Raw genomic sequence first — 19,480 nt, 5'->3', positions numbered from 1 at the left:
CATCCCATGTAACGGTAAGGTAATAAACACATGTTTTTTTTTCTTCAGAATGACACATGATAACACAATTAGTGTAAAACCAAAATATAAAAGCCATTTTCCAAAATAACTCGTTCGACAGTTGGATGAAATTCAATTTTACTATTATTTTGACATGTGTTTAATTTTTCTAAGATATTGTGGAGACACTTTAAGTTGCGTACTGAACTAGAGATTACGCAGTCGTTGACTGTATTAACAGCTGGAACTTAGACAAAACTAATAACTTTATAAAAATGTACCCATGAAAATAAAATAATATTATAACAAACTTTATTGAAAATAATTTGTTTCTTTTTTTTATCTAATGTGTAACTAAAAATTAACCTTTGATCATCAAAAATAAAAAAAAATATTTATTTGATATTATGATCATGATCATTCAATGTTTGTTTGTTTTTTTTTTTTTTCAAATCTATCGCCTCATCTCATAAAAGACATCTCCAATAAATTTACCATAAATCTGTCAAAAATTGTATAACTTTGATCAGCTGTCACTTGCAGTGAATCAAAGAATGACGGGCTATTAATGAATGTGTGCAAAGAAAAAGGTGTAAATTTCTTCCAAAAATAAAAAAATATAAACACTTCACAAAATATGACTGAGGGGTATGACGGTGTCGAACAAACTTGTGAAATTTTTTTAATGCCATTTGAAAGCTCTAATTCATTAATCAAAATAAGAACAATTTCACTAAGATTGTTTCCATAAAAAAGTACTCATACGCCACAGTGACCATCGAAATTTTCTTTTGTTGACCATTCACTAACTGTTAAAATTATATACAAAGTGTTAGAGTAAAATTTTACATGTGGGGTTCTAGTGGAGCCTTGCAACACTTACCCTTTTGTGGAAATACATAAATCATAAAACAAAATGGCGGAAGGGTTGACTTTAACGATCATAGAAAACCATCAGGAAAAGATGAAACAGCTTTACTACAATTGCCTTTTTCTTGAAGTTGTTAGTATGTAAAAGAAGTCCCTTAGAATAAATTTGATGTTCTTCTTAAATTCTATCTTCTTTCATTAATAAGATTTATAATAAAAATAAATGGAATCGCTTTAAACTCTGTTCTAATTAAAATAAACTTAATCTCTTTGTAATAAGAATTTTCTTCTTAATAGTACAAAAAAATCAACAATTAAAAAAAAAGTAATCCTCATTAAACTTGGCATAAAATTTTCTTTTGGAATAAGAACCACGGATCAAAAGAGTTCATAAGAACTATTGGGTGGAAAGGTGTTTTTTCGTGAAAAGAGGGGATTAAGGTCAACAAAATATTTAAAAAAAATTGTTTGTGGATAATAATATGAAACATGTTTTAATTTATTTTGTTGGTCCTGAAACTAATGACAAATAAAGTCAATACGATTGATCTAAGAAAAGTTATTGTCGATTAAATGCAGGGATGCTTGTTTTAGAAAACATGATACACTGATAAAATTCGGGATATAGGTTTTAGATAAAGCAGGAACAAAGGATCCAGAAAGTTCTAAAAAATATTTTGGGGAAAGGGTAATTTTTTAAGGGATTGAGTTATGTTTTAGAATGGTTTCATAACAGCTGACATAAATTTAGTTAATTTTTTAAACTTGGTGAAAAAGTTTACTTTGTTATAATAACTAACGGCCATATTATTCACTAGTTTAAAAAATACATCTAGATGTAAAATTAAATAGCTATCCTGTTTTAAACTATGAAAATGGTTCAAAAATAGTCAAAAATAACTATTTTTTTTTTCTCTGTGTGATAGTGAATATTATGGATTTGGATTTATTTTTCACATTTCAATTTCTTTACATCCAGATGTATTTTTTGAACTAGTGAATAAGAATCCAAGGGTGAAAAAAAGTTCTACTAAATTTTCTTGAGTGAAAGGGTGTTTTCTTTTAAATGAAATGATGAAATTCAAAATAAATACCACAAAAACTGTGACAAAAATAGTACTCCAATAAAATTGGTTATCTATCAGTCTGATTAAATCAAAAGCATAAATGGTATATTTAGGTCCATTTTCTTCACTCGGAGTTGAACATAACTTGAGAATTTTTATATTAAAAATTCTCAAGTTATGTTCAACTCCGAGTGAAGAAAATGGACCTTAAGAACTTTATAAAAAATGTTGTATCATGGGAATTACGAATAAACTAAGTCATTAAATGTTAAAGGAGTACATTTTGTAATAATTTTCAAAATACATAGTTGTGTACCGATGTACCTTATACGACATGTTGTTAAAAAAATATCTTAGTTCTAATTTGTTGTGTTTTGTCTTGGAAATTAAAAACAAAAAATCTGGATCATTAACTCAGAAATCAAAATATACTGAAATATGTTTGTGGGGTTAACCCCACTGAAAAACTGGCCTCATTTTTTTTACACAGCATACATGTTTTTAAACTTAATTTTACTTAATCTTGTAGTCTCACTTTTAGTGAAAAATAAAAATAATTAATGACGTAGTTAATTCAATATGTTTAATCAAAAATTCAAATCCATTTTTGTATGGACTCATAACTTGCCTTTAAAGTATCTCCCAAATTTATCCCAAGCTAAAAAGTCAAAACAAAACTGTTGAATTTTTTTAGTATCACCACTTACCGGAGACATTTAGATTTAGCTATATGTATTTACAAATCTAATTTTTTTTAGATTATTTATTATTAAATAGAAAAATATGCATTCATCTGTTAATTTTGTCATTGCTTACGCAGCACATTGTCGTTCTGCTCTGCTCTTGGCACTTGGCATTCGTAAAAATATACTCACCACAGTGTCGTCGTATCGGAATTAGATGAAGAGGTGGGCTCTTACCCTCTAAATACTGTGTGAGCCTCCTGCGCACACACTTATTTTCGATGTGCGTTAGCACAGTTTTATCGAAATAGAAAACAATTTTTTTTTTTTTTTTTGAAATTTTTGAGTAAATGCTGTTTTTGTGTTCGAATAAAAGCTTTGATAAATTCAGCTGGTGGTTGATAAATTTTATTTTGTCTCTTGCCCGTGTTGTTGGCTGTTAGCTGGTAATTCTGAGCGTTATAGTTAGTTTGTTCATTCATTCAATCGTTCGTCTAGGTCTGATTTTCTATGCTATAAGTTGCATTAATATATTTTGTTTTAATTTTGAATTTGTTATGATCTAAATATATAAAAACTGTCAAATTGCTGCAATTTTTATTTTTAAATTATAAAAACTAAAAATATAAACTGTTGTGAGTAGTGAGTGGCATTTAAGTACAAACAAAAAAATAAAATTTAGTAAAAATGTCTGTTTGGATGACTTACGTGAACAGAAGAAGACCGTCGCAAGCGCGAGTGAGAGTTGAATATTATCTAGTGAGTAATTTTTTCATTTTAGGTGATTTTTGCATTTTGATGACTATAGTAAATTTGAACAGATAAAAAACTCTATAAATTCAAAATAAAATTGTCAAGTCTAAAACAAAAGAACTGTTGAAATAATCATTTCTGAAGATTATCTGTTAGTTTCCCAATTAATATGCTTGTAGTTGTAATTTAATACTTGCAAAAATATTATATTTCCCTAAAGTGAAAATAAATTAGTTCAAGTTAAAGAATTTAATTATAAAAACAAAAAAAAAATGTATTTTAAGTGTGAATTCTTCCCCTTGTCTGAACTTGGCAAACCACTCTCTAACAATCAAAATGTAATACGTTTGATAATAAGTTACTAATTAGTAACGGATATTTTCATTTTACTACATTTTTTTTTCTTGATCTTCGTTGTGGATCTTCGCCAGGTTCATTTATGAATTTATGAAAGCACACCCACAATATCAAAATAGGTGTAGTTCGTATTTTGATTCTAATTTTTTTGAGTTGATTTTTGAGTCGTCTTTTGTTTATTTGTTTTTTTTTTTATATTTATTTATTTTTATCACTGGTTCGTTAAGTTCAAAAAAGTTAGCCAAGCATCAAAAAACAAAAAACTTGATAGATTTATCAAACAGTATTTGAATTTTGATTTGTCCAAATAAAGAATCATTTTCAATGATCACTCGCACTTTTTTTAATTTTTTTAACTAGGCAAACTGACATTTTTTAGACGTTCTTGGTTCAACAACAAAAGCTTACTAAGAATTAAAATAAATGCCTTCCTGTTTCACCTGTATTTACGTTCTATGTATGTTCATAATATGTTCCTTAATAGTTTCTTAACTATTACTTATAATTTGGTTAATGAGTTATCGTTGGAACCATCTTGCTTGTCCGCTGGTTATAGCCTATATTCCATCGAATTTAATTGAATATGGCGCTTTCTAAAGACAAAAGTCGTGAACTAATGTTTTAGATTATTTTGACTTTGGACTTTTATTTACAGTATTGAAATCTACTACAAAAGTATATTTTGGTTCTACGAAAAAATAATTCAATTTTGTTGACCATTATAATTTTTTATTATTTCCTGTTTTTTAATCTTTACTTTAAAACATGGTTGGTAATAATATATCCTAACGCGAAAATAGACAATTTTTTTTTAGAAAATGAATATGAACGTTGTTTTAAAAAGTAACTGATTACACGGTGTTACAAAAATGAGGTTTTAAAATATACGCGGGCGGAGACCTATCAGGTTTTGTAGAGCTAGTCGCACTGAATACGAAACGGTATTTGAAAATCCCCTAACACCCCCAAAATCTGGAGTTACGGGCAAAAAACGGTTTTTTGGACCTTCACCCATTGAAAAAATTCTAGCTTCGACAATTTGTTACCCATTTTCGATTTTTTTACAGTTTCTGATAGAAGATAAATATACCTTTTTAACAATGTATAAAACATGTAACTCGGTTAAACCACTTAGAATTTATAAGATGTCAAAGTTCAAAAATTCAATTTTTTTTGTCATTTGCCCAACTTCGGCATCAATTTAAAGTATATGTTTTCAAAACAACATGCTATTTAAAAAATATATTCTAAAACTATATCTATTTCCCAATCGATCGAGGTATTTTTTATGAAAATCACTTCAAAATTGGCTTAGAAAAAAAAATTTTTCGATTTCAACCCAGATACAGAAATTCGAACTTTTAGGTATAGAACAAAAATGTTGTTTCGGCACGTAGTAAGATAAGTTGGGCGCCAGGATTTGATTAAAGGTTTTTGTAGAGGAGCTCAATACAAACATTTTTTTTCTTTGGGAGGGGGGTCTATCTCCCCCCGTTTAGGTGGGAGGGGCATTTTTCTAAAAAAAAATTATCAAAATAAAAAAAAATTATTAAAAAACAACGGCAACACTTACAGTAATAAATGATACCATTTCCAAAAGGCAAAATTGTGCATTTGGTTCTAATTTCTAAATCAATATAATATTACCAATAGTTTTTGAAATAATCGATTTCAAAGTTAAAAATAGGCGAAAAAAAATTTGTAAAAACTCATTTTATACTATTTTTGTCCAGACTGTGAATTTTAGTAAATAAATTACTTAGACAGAAAACTGCCTCAATTAATTCCTTATCGAACAGTGAAAACTATATGTTTCTATGTCTTCTAGTTTTTGAGAAAATTGAAAAATTATTTTATCAGATTTTTCTTTTTTCAAAATATTTTTTGTTTTTATTTGTTTTTATTTTTCAATTTTCTCAAAAACTAGAAGACATAGAAACATATAGTTTTCACTGTTCGATAAGGAATTAATTGAGGCAGTTTTCTGTCTAAGTAATTTATTTACTAAAATTCACAGTCTGGACAAAAATAGTATAAAATGAGTTTTTACAAATTTTTTTTCGCCTATTTTTAACTTTGAAATCGATTATTTCAAAAACTATTGGTAATATTATATTGATTTAGAAATTAGAACCAAATGCACAATTTTGCCTTTTGGAAATGGTATCATTTATTACTGTAAGTGTTGCCGTTGTTTTTTAATAATTTTTTTTTATTTTGATAATTTTTTTTTAGAAAAATGCCCCTCCCACCTAAACGGGGGGAGATAGACCCCCCTCCCAAAGAAAAAAAATGTTTGTATTGAGCTCCTCTACAAAAACCTTTAATCAAATCCTGGCGCCCAACTTATCTTACTACGTGCCGAAACAACATTTTTGTTCTATACCTAAAAGTTCGAATTTCTGTATCTGGGTTGAAATCGAAAAATTTTTTTTTCTAAGCCAATTTTGAAGTGATTTTCATAAAAAATACCTCGATCGATTGGGAAATAGATATAGTTTTAGAATATATTTTTTAAATAGCATGTTGTTTTGAAAACATATACTTTAAATTGATGCCGAAGTTGGGCAAATGACAAAAAAAATTGAATTTTTGAACTTTGACATCTTATAAATTCTAAGTGGTTTAACCGAGTTACATGTTTTATACATTGTTAAAAAGGTATATTTATCTTCTATCAGAAACTGTAAAAAAATCGAAAATGGGTAACAAATTGTCGAAGCTAGAATTTTTTCAATGGGTGAAGGTCCAAAAAACCGTTTTTTGCCCGTAACTCCAGATTTTGGGGGTGTTAGGGGATTTTCAAATAGCGTTTCGTATTCAGTGCGACTAGCTCTACAAAACCTGATAGGTCTCCGCCCGCGTATTTTTTGAGTGTTACACCGTGTTATTTAAAGAAAATCCAAGATAAATCATAATATAAGGTCGTTTTATGTTTTACTTCTTTTTGAATTTTTTTTTTTTACAACGAATCTTTAGGTTTGTGCATATCTAAAAAAAAAAAAACAAATCGTTCTTAAGAGACCATTTAGGTATCAAAACAGGCTCATTGAATTGCTCAATCTAAAACGATCCAAACCATTACAAATCTTAGGTCATGAAAAATATAATACAAAATTGGTTTAAAGTTAGAAGAAAAAAAAACATCTCTTTTAATAGTTTTGAACTCCAAACGAAGTATTCTTTTTCCAAAGAATGTTAAAAAAAAAATGGAAATTGTTAGGGCCGTTTTTAGAAATACATAATAGTTTTTTTTTATATCAAAAATAGGTACGACCTTAAATACCAAATTACATGTATCCTCTTTGATGCAAAACTCCGGTAAGATCCAATGATTAACAGGAAAAATTTTTGTGACAAGTCTTAGTCGTTTATAATTCTTGTTCGATTAAATATAAATTTTTAAAATCAGTAGAAGTTGGGAAAAATTAAGCTATTTAAAGAAAACAACACCGAAAAACATAAAAACTGTTGTGTAAAACCAGAACAAAGCGAAAATCACCAGTTTTCCGACTAAAAAATACCTTAAGAGCCCATGCTTAAGTTCTTTACTTTATTGTATTTTTAAAATTAAAAAAATTAACACAGATCATTAGCTATTGTAATTTTCGGGGTAAAGGTCAATATTATTAATTTATCATTTTACACACATTAATTCCCTCTGAGTAATAATTGGTGTAAATATTAAAAAAAGTATACATGTTCGTCCATCCCCAAAACATACTTTCCATTTCCAATTATCATTAAAATAATCACAATACAAAGTCCCCTCCTATACACAGCTTATGGAGTCTAGTTAATTGACGTACCGAACCGTCAAATTTGGCTTACAGCCAAATACCATAAGAAACAATGAATTATCTCGTAAACTGTTTTTTATTTTATTTTGTTTTTTATTTTACGAGTAAATCTTATTTTATTTGGAATCATCATTTGGAATCCCGTGACATTAGTTTCTATCTTATTTTTAGAATTTCATACAATATTTATGACAAATGGGTGTATTTTTATTTCACTGCTGTGCGTTCTTCTGATAGAATTTATTGCAAGTGACGACAAATCGGCATTTAATCTTTTTTTCTTCTCATTCCTGGAGAATGACACACATTCAACCATTCCGTTCCTCCTCCGTTGATTCTCTGAACGATTTATTGTTTACATTTTTAATTTTTATTATTCCATTTTAACGAATGTAAATTTTTCTCTATTATTTCTATTTACAGAATCGTCACTCACAGCCAGAATTAGAATCACAACGGTCACGACCCTTGTCGGAGGCCAATTCAGAATTAAGTTGTGATCTTTTGTCAGAGAATACCTACAAATCCAGTATAGAGCTCTCATCATCGACGGGTGGTGGTGGTAGTGGAAGTGGCGGTGGGGGAGGAATAGGAGGCGGTAATAATCGCCACTCGGAACAAAGTGACGATGGCAAACGATCGAGTGTAAATTCAAGTGACACAACCAACAGCGATCGACTTACATCGGGCAATAAAAGATCACTTCCAAAACATCAGCGACCACTCACCCGTTATTTACCGATCTTCTCACCGGATTTAGATTTGCGGCAACACATTGAATCGGCAGGTCACCAAATTGCCCAGTGCCCGCATGTTTTTGTCGACTCTTATAGCTGTCGAGGGTAAATCTATTCTTGGAATAATAGTTTTGAACTTGAAATAACTTTTTTTTTCAAATTTATATTTGTAGGTATTTGCACAAATTAGGCGCCACATTCCATGGTTGGTCAAGGAGATGGTTTGTTTTGGATCGACAACGCAACGCCTTCATATACTATTCCGATAAGTCAGAGAGGAAACCTCGTGGTGGAGCGTATTTTTCGGTGAGTAATTTATTTGTTCTAGATACAAATCTGTTGAAGATCTTTTTTGAGAAAAATATTTAGATAGTTGTTCTGCATAAACAAAAAATACATAAGATTATTAATTTAATACTTATAAATTTAGGTGTTTCCTCTTCAATATTTGCAACACTTCCGTTTAGTCTAATCCAATTAAGTTGTTATCACACGTAAACTTGGATACGCAAATTTCCAAACTAATTGTCTTATGGAATGATAATTGACGTCAATATTTTGGGCTCATTATCATTCTGACTTTATTCACATATTAATGCAATCTTGGTTGCATCAGACTTATTACTTTCGTGGGTGATCATCCCTTACCGTTAATTATCCTTTACATAGGGCTTTAACTACTCCTGCTTTCTGTAAATAAACCTCAGCTCTACATTTGAGCGGTACAGGCGAAGTGAAGAATGGGTCTTAGAGCTGAGAGACCAAATAATAAGCAAAGAGGAGACGTTTTACTAGATTATGTGGAGGAAAGCCAGAACCAGGCCAAGCGTTCCACATACGAGTTGAACGGCCAAGATATGAGTCTATACTTAACTCTACGACCGAAGTTGAGTTCTAGATAAAACTTATGGTATGGGCATTCTTGTAGAGCACTGATTATAAAAAAGCGATAAAGGAGAAAAAGGCAGGTGACATTTCGACGATGTTCGAGAGAATTTATTGCTTCGCAATTCTACCATCATCATTCAGTTTTAATGCTGTTTTGTACCCTGTTCTCAAAGATGTTTGGCAAACCAAATATGTGAATTATACTCTAGAAAGAAAACAAAAACGTAAACAAAGAATAATTTTCATAAGTTTTGTTTAAATTTAGTGGTATTTGTGAATTTTTAATTTAATTTATTTAATTTTTTTAATAGTTGTGCCTGGACGAAACGCATTTTGGACTACGGGTCATTTAAATTTTCAAATTGAATTAAAATTTTACTCTAGCTTAGTACGGATGTAGGCTTTATAAAGCCGAGTTTACACCCTCGAGCTCGGAAAGAGCCGACTTGCTATTTGGAAGCGTAAAATTTGGGGCAAATTATGCTGCCAACAAGTTGGCTTTGTCGAGGGATCTGATAGTTGGAATGTCGTCGAGGACGAGCGTAGGGACCGACCGACAATGTGAATGAGTTTTTGATGTTCTTGACAACACACCAAAAATGTTGGTATTATGACATTATTGTTTGCCTTATTTTTCTATCATGCACAAATTTGGTCTTCCGAATGTGAGCGTTACAAGATATTTTTGGCCCGTTTTAACTTTGACTGATTTTCTTCTGTAGGGTAATTTTTATACTTTCGCAAACATTCTTAAATCTGCCATTATTTCTGAGTCGTCAGAGCTGACAATAATTTAATTAAGCTATGTGTCGTGTTATAATATTGCAAAAAATCGTACCCAATATTAATTTTCGTGAAAATTTGCATTAGGCTAACTTATCTAGTTAGTCTCAAGTGTTTTAAGTTTTTCATTAATTGAGGGGCAAAATATGATACCAATTTTTAGCTTTAACAATTAATATCCACTCCATTCTCTTTGCATTAATTTGTGTCTTTTTTGTTTTGGTAACCAAACATGCAAACAGTCGCGGTTTTCTATTATTTAAGTGTTCCAGTAACTATGCACCTATTATATATTACCCCAACTGATTAAGTTTATATTACTAAACCAACGAATTCAGAAAGTTGATCCTTTTTCTTTCTCTTCTTAAAGCGTCAATTGCTTAAAAAAAAAAAAAAAAAAAAAAAAACAAACAGGAACGAAAAAATCAAAATCTTTCGAATCCTCATAGTTTAAAATTTTTAATATATAGTAAACTTTCTGGCAAAGATAAAAAGATAATTTTCTTCAAAATCTATGGATAAAAAAAGAGAAAAAACGAAATTTGAGCATTTATAGATACTGAACATGTAAAGGAGAAAAGAAGATACTTTATCTTTCAACATAATGGTCACAAAACTTGAATACGGTTAAAATTGGATAAAAAAATATGGACTTTAAAAATCTAGTATTTTTTGGTCTTTTTGAACCTACATATACATACAAAATTAAAAACTATGAAGATTCGAAAGATTTTGATTTTTTCTTTCAGTAATAAAGTTTTTTTTTTGCAAAAATTTACTTTAAAAAATCGATTTTTTTTTAAATATATTGATACATTGCACTTAAACATCTGGAGTGACCCAGAAAAGTTGTTCTAGTGTTTGTTGCTTATTTAATCAGCTTTCAGGCTTTCTGTTCAGATTAGTCGTCCAACATAAACATATCCATAAATATTTTTTCTGATAAGATTTTCGAGTTTTCTGGGCTCAAATCTATACGAAAAGTATAATGGCACTTCTTGTCCAAAAAATTTTTATATTTTTTTGTAAAATAGTGTAATTTATCACGATAACATCGCTTCATATAAGCCTTGTCTTAATCTGGGTTATGTCATTATGAGTTTTATTTTCATTTAATTATCAATTTCTTTCCTTTTTTGTAACGAGTCACTGTTCTAATGATTTTTGTTTTCTTTTTTAATTTCAGACAATTGACGAAGTCTATCTCGACCATTTGAATGCTTCAAAAAGTGGCCGACCTCATTGCACATTTATTGTAAAAACAAAAAAGCGTAGCTATCACCTGCAGGCAGCTTCAGATGCAGCTGCTCGAATTTGGATTGATGCCATCATAACTGGAGCTCAAGGAAATTTAGATTATTAGGGCATTTATGTTCTTCTTAAATTTAAGTTTATTTTTAAAAAATAAGATTATTAGGCTTACATTGTATTAAAAGAAATCACACAGGACTAACTCTCCACTTAATAATACAGATTTCTATGCCAAAGTGAATTTTCAAATTCAAAAACAGTATAAAAAACTATAAAACCCCTTAAAACAAAATCAAACATAAGAAAAGAAAAAAAAAAAAACACTATTTTTTAGCATAGTGCATCATGTATTTTTTTATGATTAGCTTTTAAGAACGTTATTTGCTCTTTTATTTTCGAACTTAAATATTATATTCACCAACGGTTGGTGAATATAGCGCCAAAACAATAGTTTCTATATATATGTGCCTTTGTTTTGTTTATTTGAAGAATTATAATATTTATGTGTATTTCAAACTGATGTTAGTTATGAGAATTCTTTAGTAAACTCCTTAGGCACCTTAGTTAGATTGTGAAGTTTAGAATTGAATTAGTTAGATCTGGAAACGTAGATTGTTTGCTTGTTAGATTGATATGAATAGAGACAATTTTTTTAAGTTCATATAACGTTTTTATATATGTTTTACATTTATACTCGTATAATAAAACAAAATAAACAAACATACCTACTTTCATATATTTTTTTTTTAATTTATCTAAAATTAAATACTTGAGTTATACGATTAATTTTGTAGTTTTTTTGTAGTTCATGTTGGAACACATTTAAGAATGAACTACAATTATTACGAATAAAACTACGAAGAAACAAAAAGTAATTTAAAATTTTGTTTATTTACTTCATAAAATTATATCATACATATTTTGGATTGACTTGTGTTTTATCAAGAATTTACTTTCTTTTAGTTTATAATAATTTATAATGTAATAATAAATATACTTATTAAATGAAGCTAACTTTGTTTTTAATTGTAAAAATACCATTCTATGCGATAACAAGGCAAATCCTGATAACTGCTGTTAATTTTCCGAAACTAAAATATAAAGAATATCACAAGATTGAGGCTCAAAAAATAAACGTAAGCATTATTATATTCCTGGCTTTCTATACACCGAATCTTATGTGAATTACCAAATGAATATAATCTACCAAAAATGCTGGGACAATACTGGTATCTAAGATTTCATATTCCAAAATATATCTTTTTTAATACGAGATTTTAATAAAGTTCTTAACTAACGGTCTTATCACGAATGCCATTCGAATCGGAAATTTGCTGCGATTCCTGAAAAACAATCACGTAATCCGTTCGTAATGGAAAATTTCATATCTTTCGTCACTACGATCGGATTTTGTGATTGTTTTTTCAGGAATCGTACAAAATTTCCGATACGAATGGAATTCGTGATAAGACCGTAAGTTGTATTTCTGTATTGTCTTTGTTATATAAAGTGTACATACAAACAATTACTTCTCTCTCTAAGATACCTTAAAAAAGCACATTGAACAGTCAATGTGGTTGCATAGAACATCCCTGGCTAAAAAAAGTAAGCATTTTCGGATACATGTTCTAGTGCTCTTAGCTTCTGCTAAGATAGATAGATAGGTGGTAATAGCATTTATTTTCTTGAAAATTGTAATGCATTTATAGTTGAAGTCTCGCTAGTAAAAGTACTTATGGGTAATTTACTCGCTTTTAAAAGTACTTATGGGTAATTTACTATTACTACCTCTAAGGGAACATGACTATATTATTCCAATATAATTTCCCAAAAAAAACTTCCCAATATTGGCCTTTTATGATACTTTTACCAAATAAAACTTAGAGAATATAGGCGTATTCATTAAACGGTGTACGCTCTTGGTAAACGTGGTAATGTGGTAAATATGCCAAAATTTTGTATGTATTTGACAGTTCATTTACCAAGTCCATTTCCATTTCATTTCATGGCTGTCACCAAAGAGAACGCAAGTATTCGTGTGTTTTTTTGTGGCCCGCGTGACTCAATGAATGTGGGTAAGCTTTCCGAGCGTCCCCTATCACTGAATATGGCGATACAATGTATTGGAGATAGGAACAAGCAGTCCATTCTCAAATGAAATTAAACAGACACATTTCTTTATTGTGAAATTTGATTTAAAGTGGAGCTAACTATTTTATGTCTTTCTTTAAAAAGTGGTAAAGTGGCATGCATAAGTCATCAAGTATGGTTTTTTGAGAAAGTAGCACAGAAAATACCTATCAAAAAAAATATCTAATTGTGTAATCGCCATTTTGGTACTTTTTGCTAAAAAAAGTTTGGTTGTTAATTTCCACAAATATTCAATGTTTCTTATAACTTTAAAAGGCTGTACCACTTTGTCGTAAAAACGACGATATATGTTTTCATCTACTCATGAGTAGTTTACCGCCTCCGAAGGAAGTCGACTAATGAAGCCGTGCAATATGCATCAATCTGTTTCCACCATAATTGTAAACAAGTTATTGATATTTGTGCTGGCCACCAGAGTGCGTTTAATTTTGCGCCCTGTTCGATTTTCGGTTCGAATATTTGAAAAATTGAAACAAAAAAAACATGTCAACAAACCAGCCGCCCTCACTACTGGATAATTCGTAAATATTTATATTTTACAAAAATAATTCAACAAACACAAATATTTAATAAAACATTTTTAACCAGCTTTGCAGAACAAAAACTACTTGAAAATTTCTTACGAGGCACAAAATTAATGAAAGTAATCGAAGACAAAACAGAACAATTCATCAACAAGTACACCGCTTCCAAAAAACCCGAAGATGCTCGTGCTCCAATTGTTCTCGATTTAACTTTGCATTACAAAGATTTGAAAGAAAGATCACAAACTCTTTTATGTTTCTTGACTTTCGAACCAATAGAATTTTTAGATTCAGCTAAATATTTAATTTATTCATTGATTAAAACGATTGTAAAAGATTCATCGAACACGATTTTAAAAACACTGCACTGCGAACAAGTTCATGTTCGTTTTCGTTTCATGGGATTGCCATTGGAAGAAGGATTAGTCTATGATATTACTCCGAATAGTTATCCAGGTGGTTTGGCGGTATTGGTTTGTGTTTTGTGTGCATATACAGAACCTGAGTTTTATACGTAAGTTGTGAATATTGTATTAATATGATTACTTCAAGAGTAACTTGGTCTCTATTTTTTAGGATTCAATCAATTTGGTACTGTACTACAGGCTGCCAAACTAACCTTATCAAAAAAGAAGTAACTAAAGGTAGGTAATTCCAAAAATTTCTCTTTTCAAAGCAACCCAATAGGTTCTCATTTGACATTGACAATTACATTGTTTCTGCAACTTACAGCTCGAATTATAAGCTTTTTGATTCTAACTTGTAAGACCTCCTTTTTTATTTTAGAATTCATTTTAGCTTAAACAAATAGTAAGGGTGATTTCAACCGACTTCCAAAAAGGAGGAGATTATCGATTCGTCTGTATTTTTTTATGTTTGTTACCTTATTCGGTTATTGAACTGATGTAAAGTTGGGATCACAGTGGATCCCAGGCAAAATATTGTTTACCTATTTCAAAGTCCATCTTGATAGTTGAGTCGAATAAAATAAGCCATACAACTTCGTAGGCGATATTGAGTTTCAATTTTTTTTTTCTTATTTCTTTTGGATGGTAGAGTTTCTATTAAAAGGCATAATGATCTTTTATTCAAAACTGCTATTCGACTGAATTGTTTCGCGGACAACTCAACTCTCAGCTTCTCAAATTCGTTTCCAACTTCATGTACCTGCTCTTATGTAGAGCTTGAACGGTATGATAAGTTTATTGAATTCTGATCTCCACAGGATTGTTAAATGGGGATGTGAGAACCGAGTAGAATTCAATTCTTCGAAAACCCAATGCTGTCTTGCGATTATCCATGATTAGTACCTACATTATTAAAACCGAAAAACTGTCACAACCACATATTTCAAGTTGCAAAAAATAGTGCTAAATGCTTAGGTTTTCAAAAGGTGCAATAAGTTTTTTACCCCTTCTGACTTGGCTTCAATTTATTAAACCTACATCCGTCCTAAGCTAGAGTATAATTCGCATATTTGGTTAGGCTCAAAGAAGTTTGGGAGGAAGAGTATAAAACAGAGCATTAAAAGTTAAAACTCATTGTTGATGGTGAACTTGCTGAATCAATGGATTCTCTTGAACATTGTCCATATTTCACTTGCCTTTCTCTCTTTTAACTCTTTTTTTTTATAATCCTTGTTCTAATGAAGTAACTAGTTGCATTCCTCCCCTTTAAAATTTTAACCGCAACACCTATTTCGATTGAAAGGTCTATTATACCTTGAACCTAACTTAGACTGTACAGTTAAGTAAAGAGACTGATATTTTGTAATCGTTTCGAATTCAAATGGACGCCATTCTAAGTGGATTATTTTATTCGTCCAGCTCATCTTTGGATAAAAAAAAAATTAACCGTCAAATCAATATTTGACACCATATGACTGAGGCTCGAATCCGAATCCGGCAGCTTTTTTTTACTTACTTTTTTTTTTTTTTGTAACAAATAGTCTTTTATTTTTTTTTATGAGATCACCTTAAATTACTATCCGTAAACCAAGTTTACAAACAGCAACAACAGCACGTCTGTTAGGTCTTTAATTTTTAATCCACCATGTTTTTCAAAATGTTAATAGAAGACACCTCGATCCTCGATGTCGAGCAGAACATAACTCTCCCTCGTATTGTTGAATTTCATTATATCTTGAACTTACAGAAAATATTTAAAACTTATTAGGTTACGTACCACTATTGAAAAAACGTTAATGTTTTAATGAACATACAAATTCTTTAAAATCAATAATGCAAAATATCATTCTAATCCAAAAAATTACAAATTAATGTACTCTTTTTAATGCATCTGAGGACTCAAAAATTTGCGTAAGAGAAGCAAAGAAGAATACAAATTTTGTAATTCACACAAGATTCAAAATGGCGTTCAGCTCTAAAAAGAACCCCGTTGGACGTTAAGAGTGCTTAAACTTGCTAGCAGATCCCTTGATCAACATAAGTACGAGATACATAGGTTACGAAATGATGATATCCATTGAATTTTGGATTATTTTAATCCAACAGAATTTTTTCTTACCGTTTTATTCTCCTTTGGATAAGCTAAGGATTACCCAATTACCCAAAGAAAAACTTTGATTAGTTTGCATATTAAATTCGTCAAGAAAAGATTGCATTTTTTTAAAGCGAGTATACTATGAAAATTTTACAAATGTTGATTATATTTTTTTTATTTTCTAGCGCCAAATTGCTATAATTGTGCTCGCCCAATGAGCGAATATTCGGCACTGCGTTGTATGGGCAAATACCGTCTACTAAAAGTATTTCCCATTCGGAGTGTTTCAACTCCAAGAGTATTTAACAAAATCTTTCGTTCTCAAATTGTTCATTTAAAAGGTAAAATTTTCAAAAAAAAAAAAACAAATACATACTAAAATGTCGAATAAGTCATCACATCTATTTCTATCTCTTATAGACTACACCTACGACTGTGAATTAAGTTTGGGTGAAAAATACATTATAACCGGCCATTTAGATTTCAGTACACTAGAATTCATAGCATGGAATCTAATGAAACAATAAACTCGTCACTCTCTAAAGTGAAATCAATTCCTGACGCCGACCTTGATAATCTTCTAGTTTTTAGTCAAAAATCAAATGATAATGCCGACCTCACAAATTTTCAACATCACCAAGATATGGAAATTCCACTCCATACTACAGATCTTTTTCGTGAAGATGACAACGAAAAAGAAAAAACTCCCAACAACAAAACTCAAAAGTACCCTGCAGAATTTAATCTTTCATTCTCGCTTGGAAGTTCAGATCCAACATTGGTGATTAACACACAGAAAATAGATAGAATTGAACTAACTGGTGACTCGGTTAAAAATAAATTTGAAGAATCTATTTTTGTTCATCCTCAAATGAAGGATGAACCACTGGATCTTTCTATCCCAACATTGCATTTTCAAACTTTGACAGATTCCAAATTAGAAGCTAACGTAATTGATGACTTGGATTTGGAATTCACTCCAGATCCAGATCCAATTTCGGCCAGAAAATTTCCTCCAAGTATCAGACCAAATGAGTCGTTTACGACTGCAGAGGATGATCCATATCTAATCGGTCCAAGTACCTCACGTCCGCAACCTCCTCCATCGCCTATAATGGCAAGTCCTTCACGTAGATCACCCATGCAATTCTTGACCCTCAACTATAGTCAAGCTTCTCTAGAAGATGATAGACCAACTTCAAACACTCGAAGGGATTTGCATTCATCTGAAAATGCACAACAGGATGTTACCCTAGTTCCCAGCTCAGTTCAACGTCTCTATGAGACAATTAAAATCTCTTACTCGGATTTTTCATTTGTATATTCGTTGGCTGCACAAATGTGCCAAGATCGTGTGCCGATGGATTGCTTTGTGCATTTGAAAATTGGTCTATTGCTTAGTATTGCCTCATTGGAGGATAATCCAGATCGACCTCCCATATCAATTGTTGCCATTGGACCTGAATTTGGAATGGCCAATTATTTGATGGAGGCCATTGGTGATGTGGCTGAAAGATTTGTCGGTCCACATGATGGCTTCAAAGTGGCACCAGCAACCAAAAATAGTAAACACACTTGGATCGAAGCCGATCCAATTGTTATGGCAAAAGGTGGAATATACTATGTTGGAGACTGGGGACGGTTAAAACCTACGCGTAGTTTTAAATTGTTTAAAACAATTGAATGTGGTCGAGTTGCACTTGAAAGGACAACTGTAACTTGTCCATTGGAAGCAGCTATATGGACTCATTGGCGATCATATAAATATGATACAAAAGATGAAAATACTTTTAGTAAGTTTCTTGAGTAAGTATTGTGCTACTTTTTGTGAAAGTTTTTTTAATTCTGCTTGTTTAGAATATTTGGTATTCCTCTTATAATCGAGGAAGAAAATCACGAAGTTCTGGTGGATTTAATGCTGGAGCAGGCCTCTGAAAAAGCATTTGAATCTACCATTGATGAACTCTCAATTTGTGCCGATGATATGCGTGAATTTCTATCGATTGTTAGCAAGAGACGGGTTGATTTATCACATGAAGCTTCAGAAATTTTAAGAAAATATTTTGTAACTTCAAGAATGGATAGACCAGGTAAAGAATTTCATTTAATTTTTGTTAATTATCGTTTCATCTTTTGTATCACTTCCCCATTAGATTGTTTGACACAAAAATCATTTGTTACGCTTAAACTATTTGCCGAATCATTTGCTAAGTTATCTTTGCGTCATGATGTGATAATGATTGATGCAATTGCTGCAATTTATATGACGGAAATTGTCATTCAGAATATATTTGGACCAGGAGTATATCCACCACCGAAATATCAAGCGCACACTTATATTGGGGCCGTTGACGAACATATGGTGCAGTTTCAGGAATGGGTTAAGAATTATATTTCACAGTTTCTGGATTAATTGTTTTGTTTCGAATTTAATTGAATACTTCATAGATTAAGGGCGATTTTGTTCACTATTGCTCAACTTGGAGCAAACTCTCAAGTTGACAAACTTGAGAGTTGACTTTAACTCGAGAGTTAAAACAAAAGTTGAGAATCTATTTTGTTCACTATTTTTTTCTTAACTCTCGAGTTTAAAAAACAAAAGTTGGCCAACTTTCACTTGAAAATATCCCTGGGATATTTGTGACAGCAAAGACAAATAATGTCAGTTTATAATCATCTTTTAATGTGTTTGTCATCAGTTTTATTTTTGGTGTTCAAAATGTCGAAGATTTTTTATTAGTCCGATTGTACGTGCGCGCCGTTTTTCAAGAATTTCAAATTCAAATCATTTGATTGATTTGATAAAATTATATTATTTGTATGGCTGTCAGTAATATAAAATGCGGAGTAATTGAAATAAATGTAACTGGATAGATGTGAATAGCGTCGGAAATGGTCTTTAGCACCAGAAAAAAATGGTTTTTTCACAAAGAAATGTCTAAACTTGAAGGTTTTAATAAATGTACATTTTAATAATAAGTACATAAGAAAATAAATAATGCAATTCTTTCTCTTTAAATTTGTCTTTGTTTTCGTTTTGTTTTTGCATCATATTTTTTTCTATGAATTTGTTCTTTTCCATGAGCAACATTTTAAATCGATACCACTAGAAAG

The 19,480-nt window shown here is 30.7% G+C and overlaps 3 protein-coding genes across 4 annotated transcripts in view; all 3 read left to right on the top strand.

The window, feature by feature from the left end:
- Positions 1–11,916, top strand: part of LOC129912650 (pleckstrin homology-like domain family B member 1) — an 82,328-nt gene extending 70,412 nt beyond the window's left edge. For both annotated transcript variants that reach the window (XM_055990991.1, XM_055990990.1), the window contains exons 8-10: positions 7,954–8,372; positions 8,441–8,573; positions 11,125–11,916. In XM_055990991.1, coding sequence (XP_055846966.1) covers positions 7,954–8,372; positions 8,441–8,573; positions 11,125–11,301 — 729 coding nt within the window. In that variant the 3' untranslated portion in view covers positions 11,302–11,916. The remainder of the gene's footprint in view (positions 1–7,953; positions 8,373–8,440; positions 8,574–11,124) is intronic.
- A 1,907-nt stretch (positions 11,917–13,823) lies between these two features.
- On the top strand, positions 13,824–16,745 carry LOC129909654 (uncharacterized). Its single transcript, XM_055986729.1, has 4 exons — positions 13,824–13,861; positions 13,914–14,378; positions 14,441–14,508; positions 16,552–16,745. The coding sequence occupies exons 1-4, from the start codon at positions 13,824–13,826 to the stop codon at positions 16,743–16,745; spliced, it is 765 nt and encodes a 254-aa protein (XP_055842704.1).
- A 90-nt stretch (positions 16,746–16,835) lies between these two features.
- LOC129909873 (uncharacterized) lies at positions 16,836–18,814 on the top strand. The gene is made up of 3 exons (XM_055987000.1): positions 16,836–18,172; positions 18,224–18,456; positions 18,520–18,814. The coding sequence occupies exons 1-3, from the start codon at positions 16,872–16,874 to the stop codon at positions 18,777–18,779; spliced, it is 1,794 nt and encodes a 597-aa protein (XP_055842975.1). The 5' UTR covers positions 16,836–16,871; the 3' UTR covers positions 18,780–18,814.
- Positions 18,815–19,480: the final 666 nt, after the last annotated feature.

The sequence above is a fragment of the Episyrphus balteatus genome, chromosome 2 (genome assembly GCF_945859705.1).
Source record: "Episyrphus balteatus chromosome 2, idEpiBalt1.1, whole genome shotgun sequence".
NCBI lineage: Eukaryota > Metazoa > Arthropoda > Insecta > Diptera > Syrphidae > Episyrphus > Episyrphus balteatus.
Note: the sequence above shows the minus strand (reverse complement) of the source record. Positions and strands in the feature narration are given on the sequence as shown.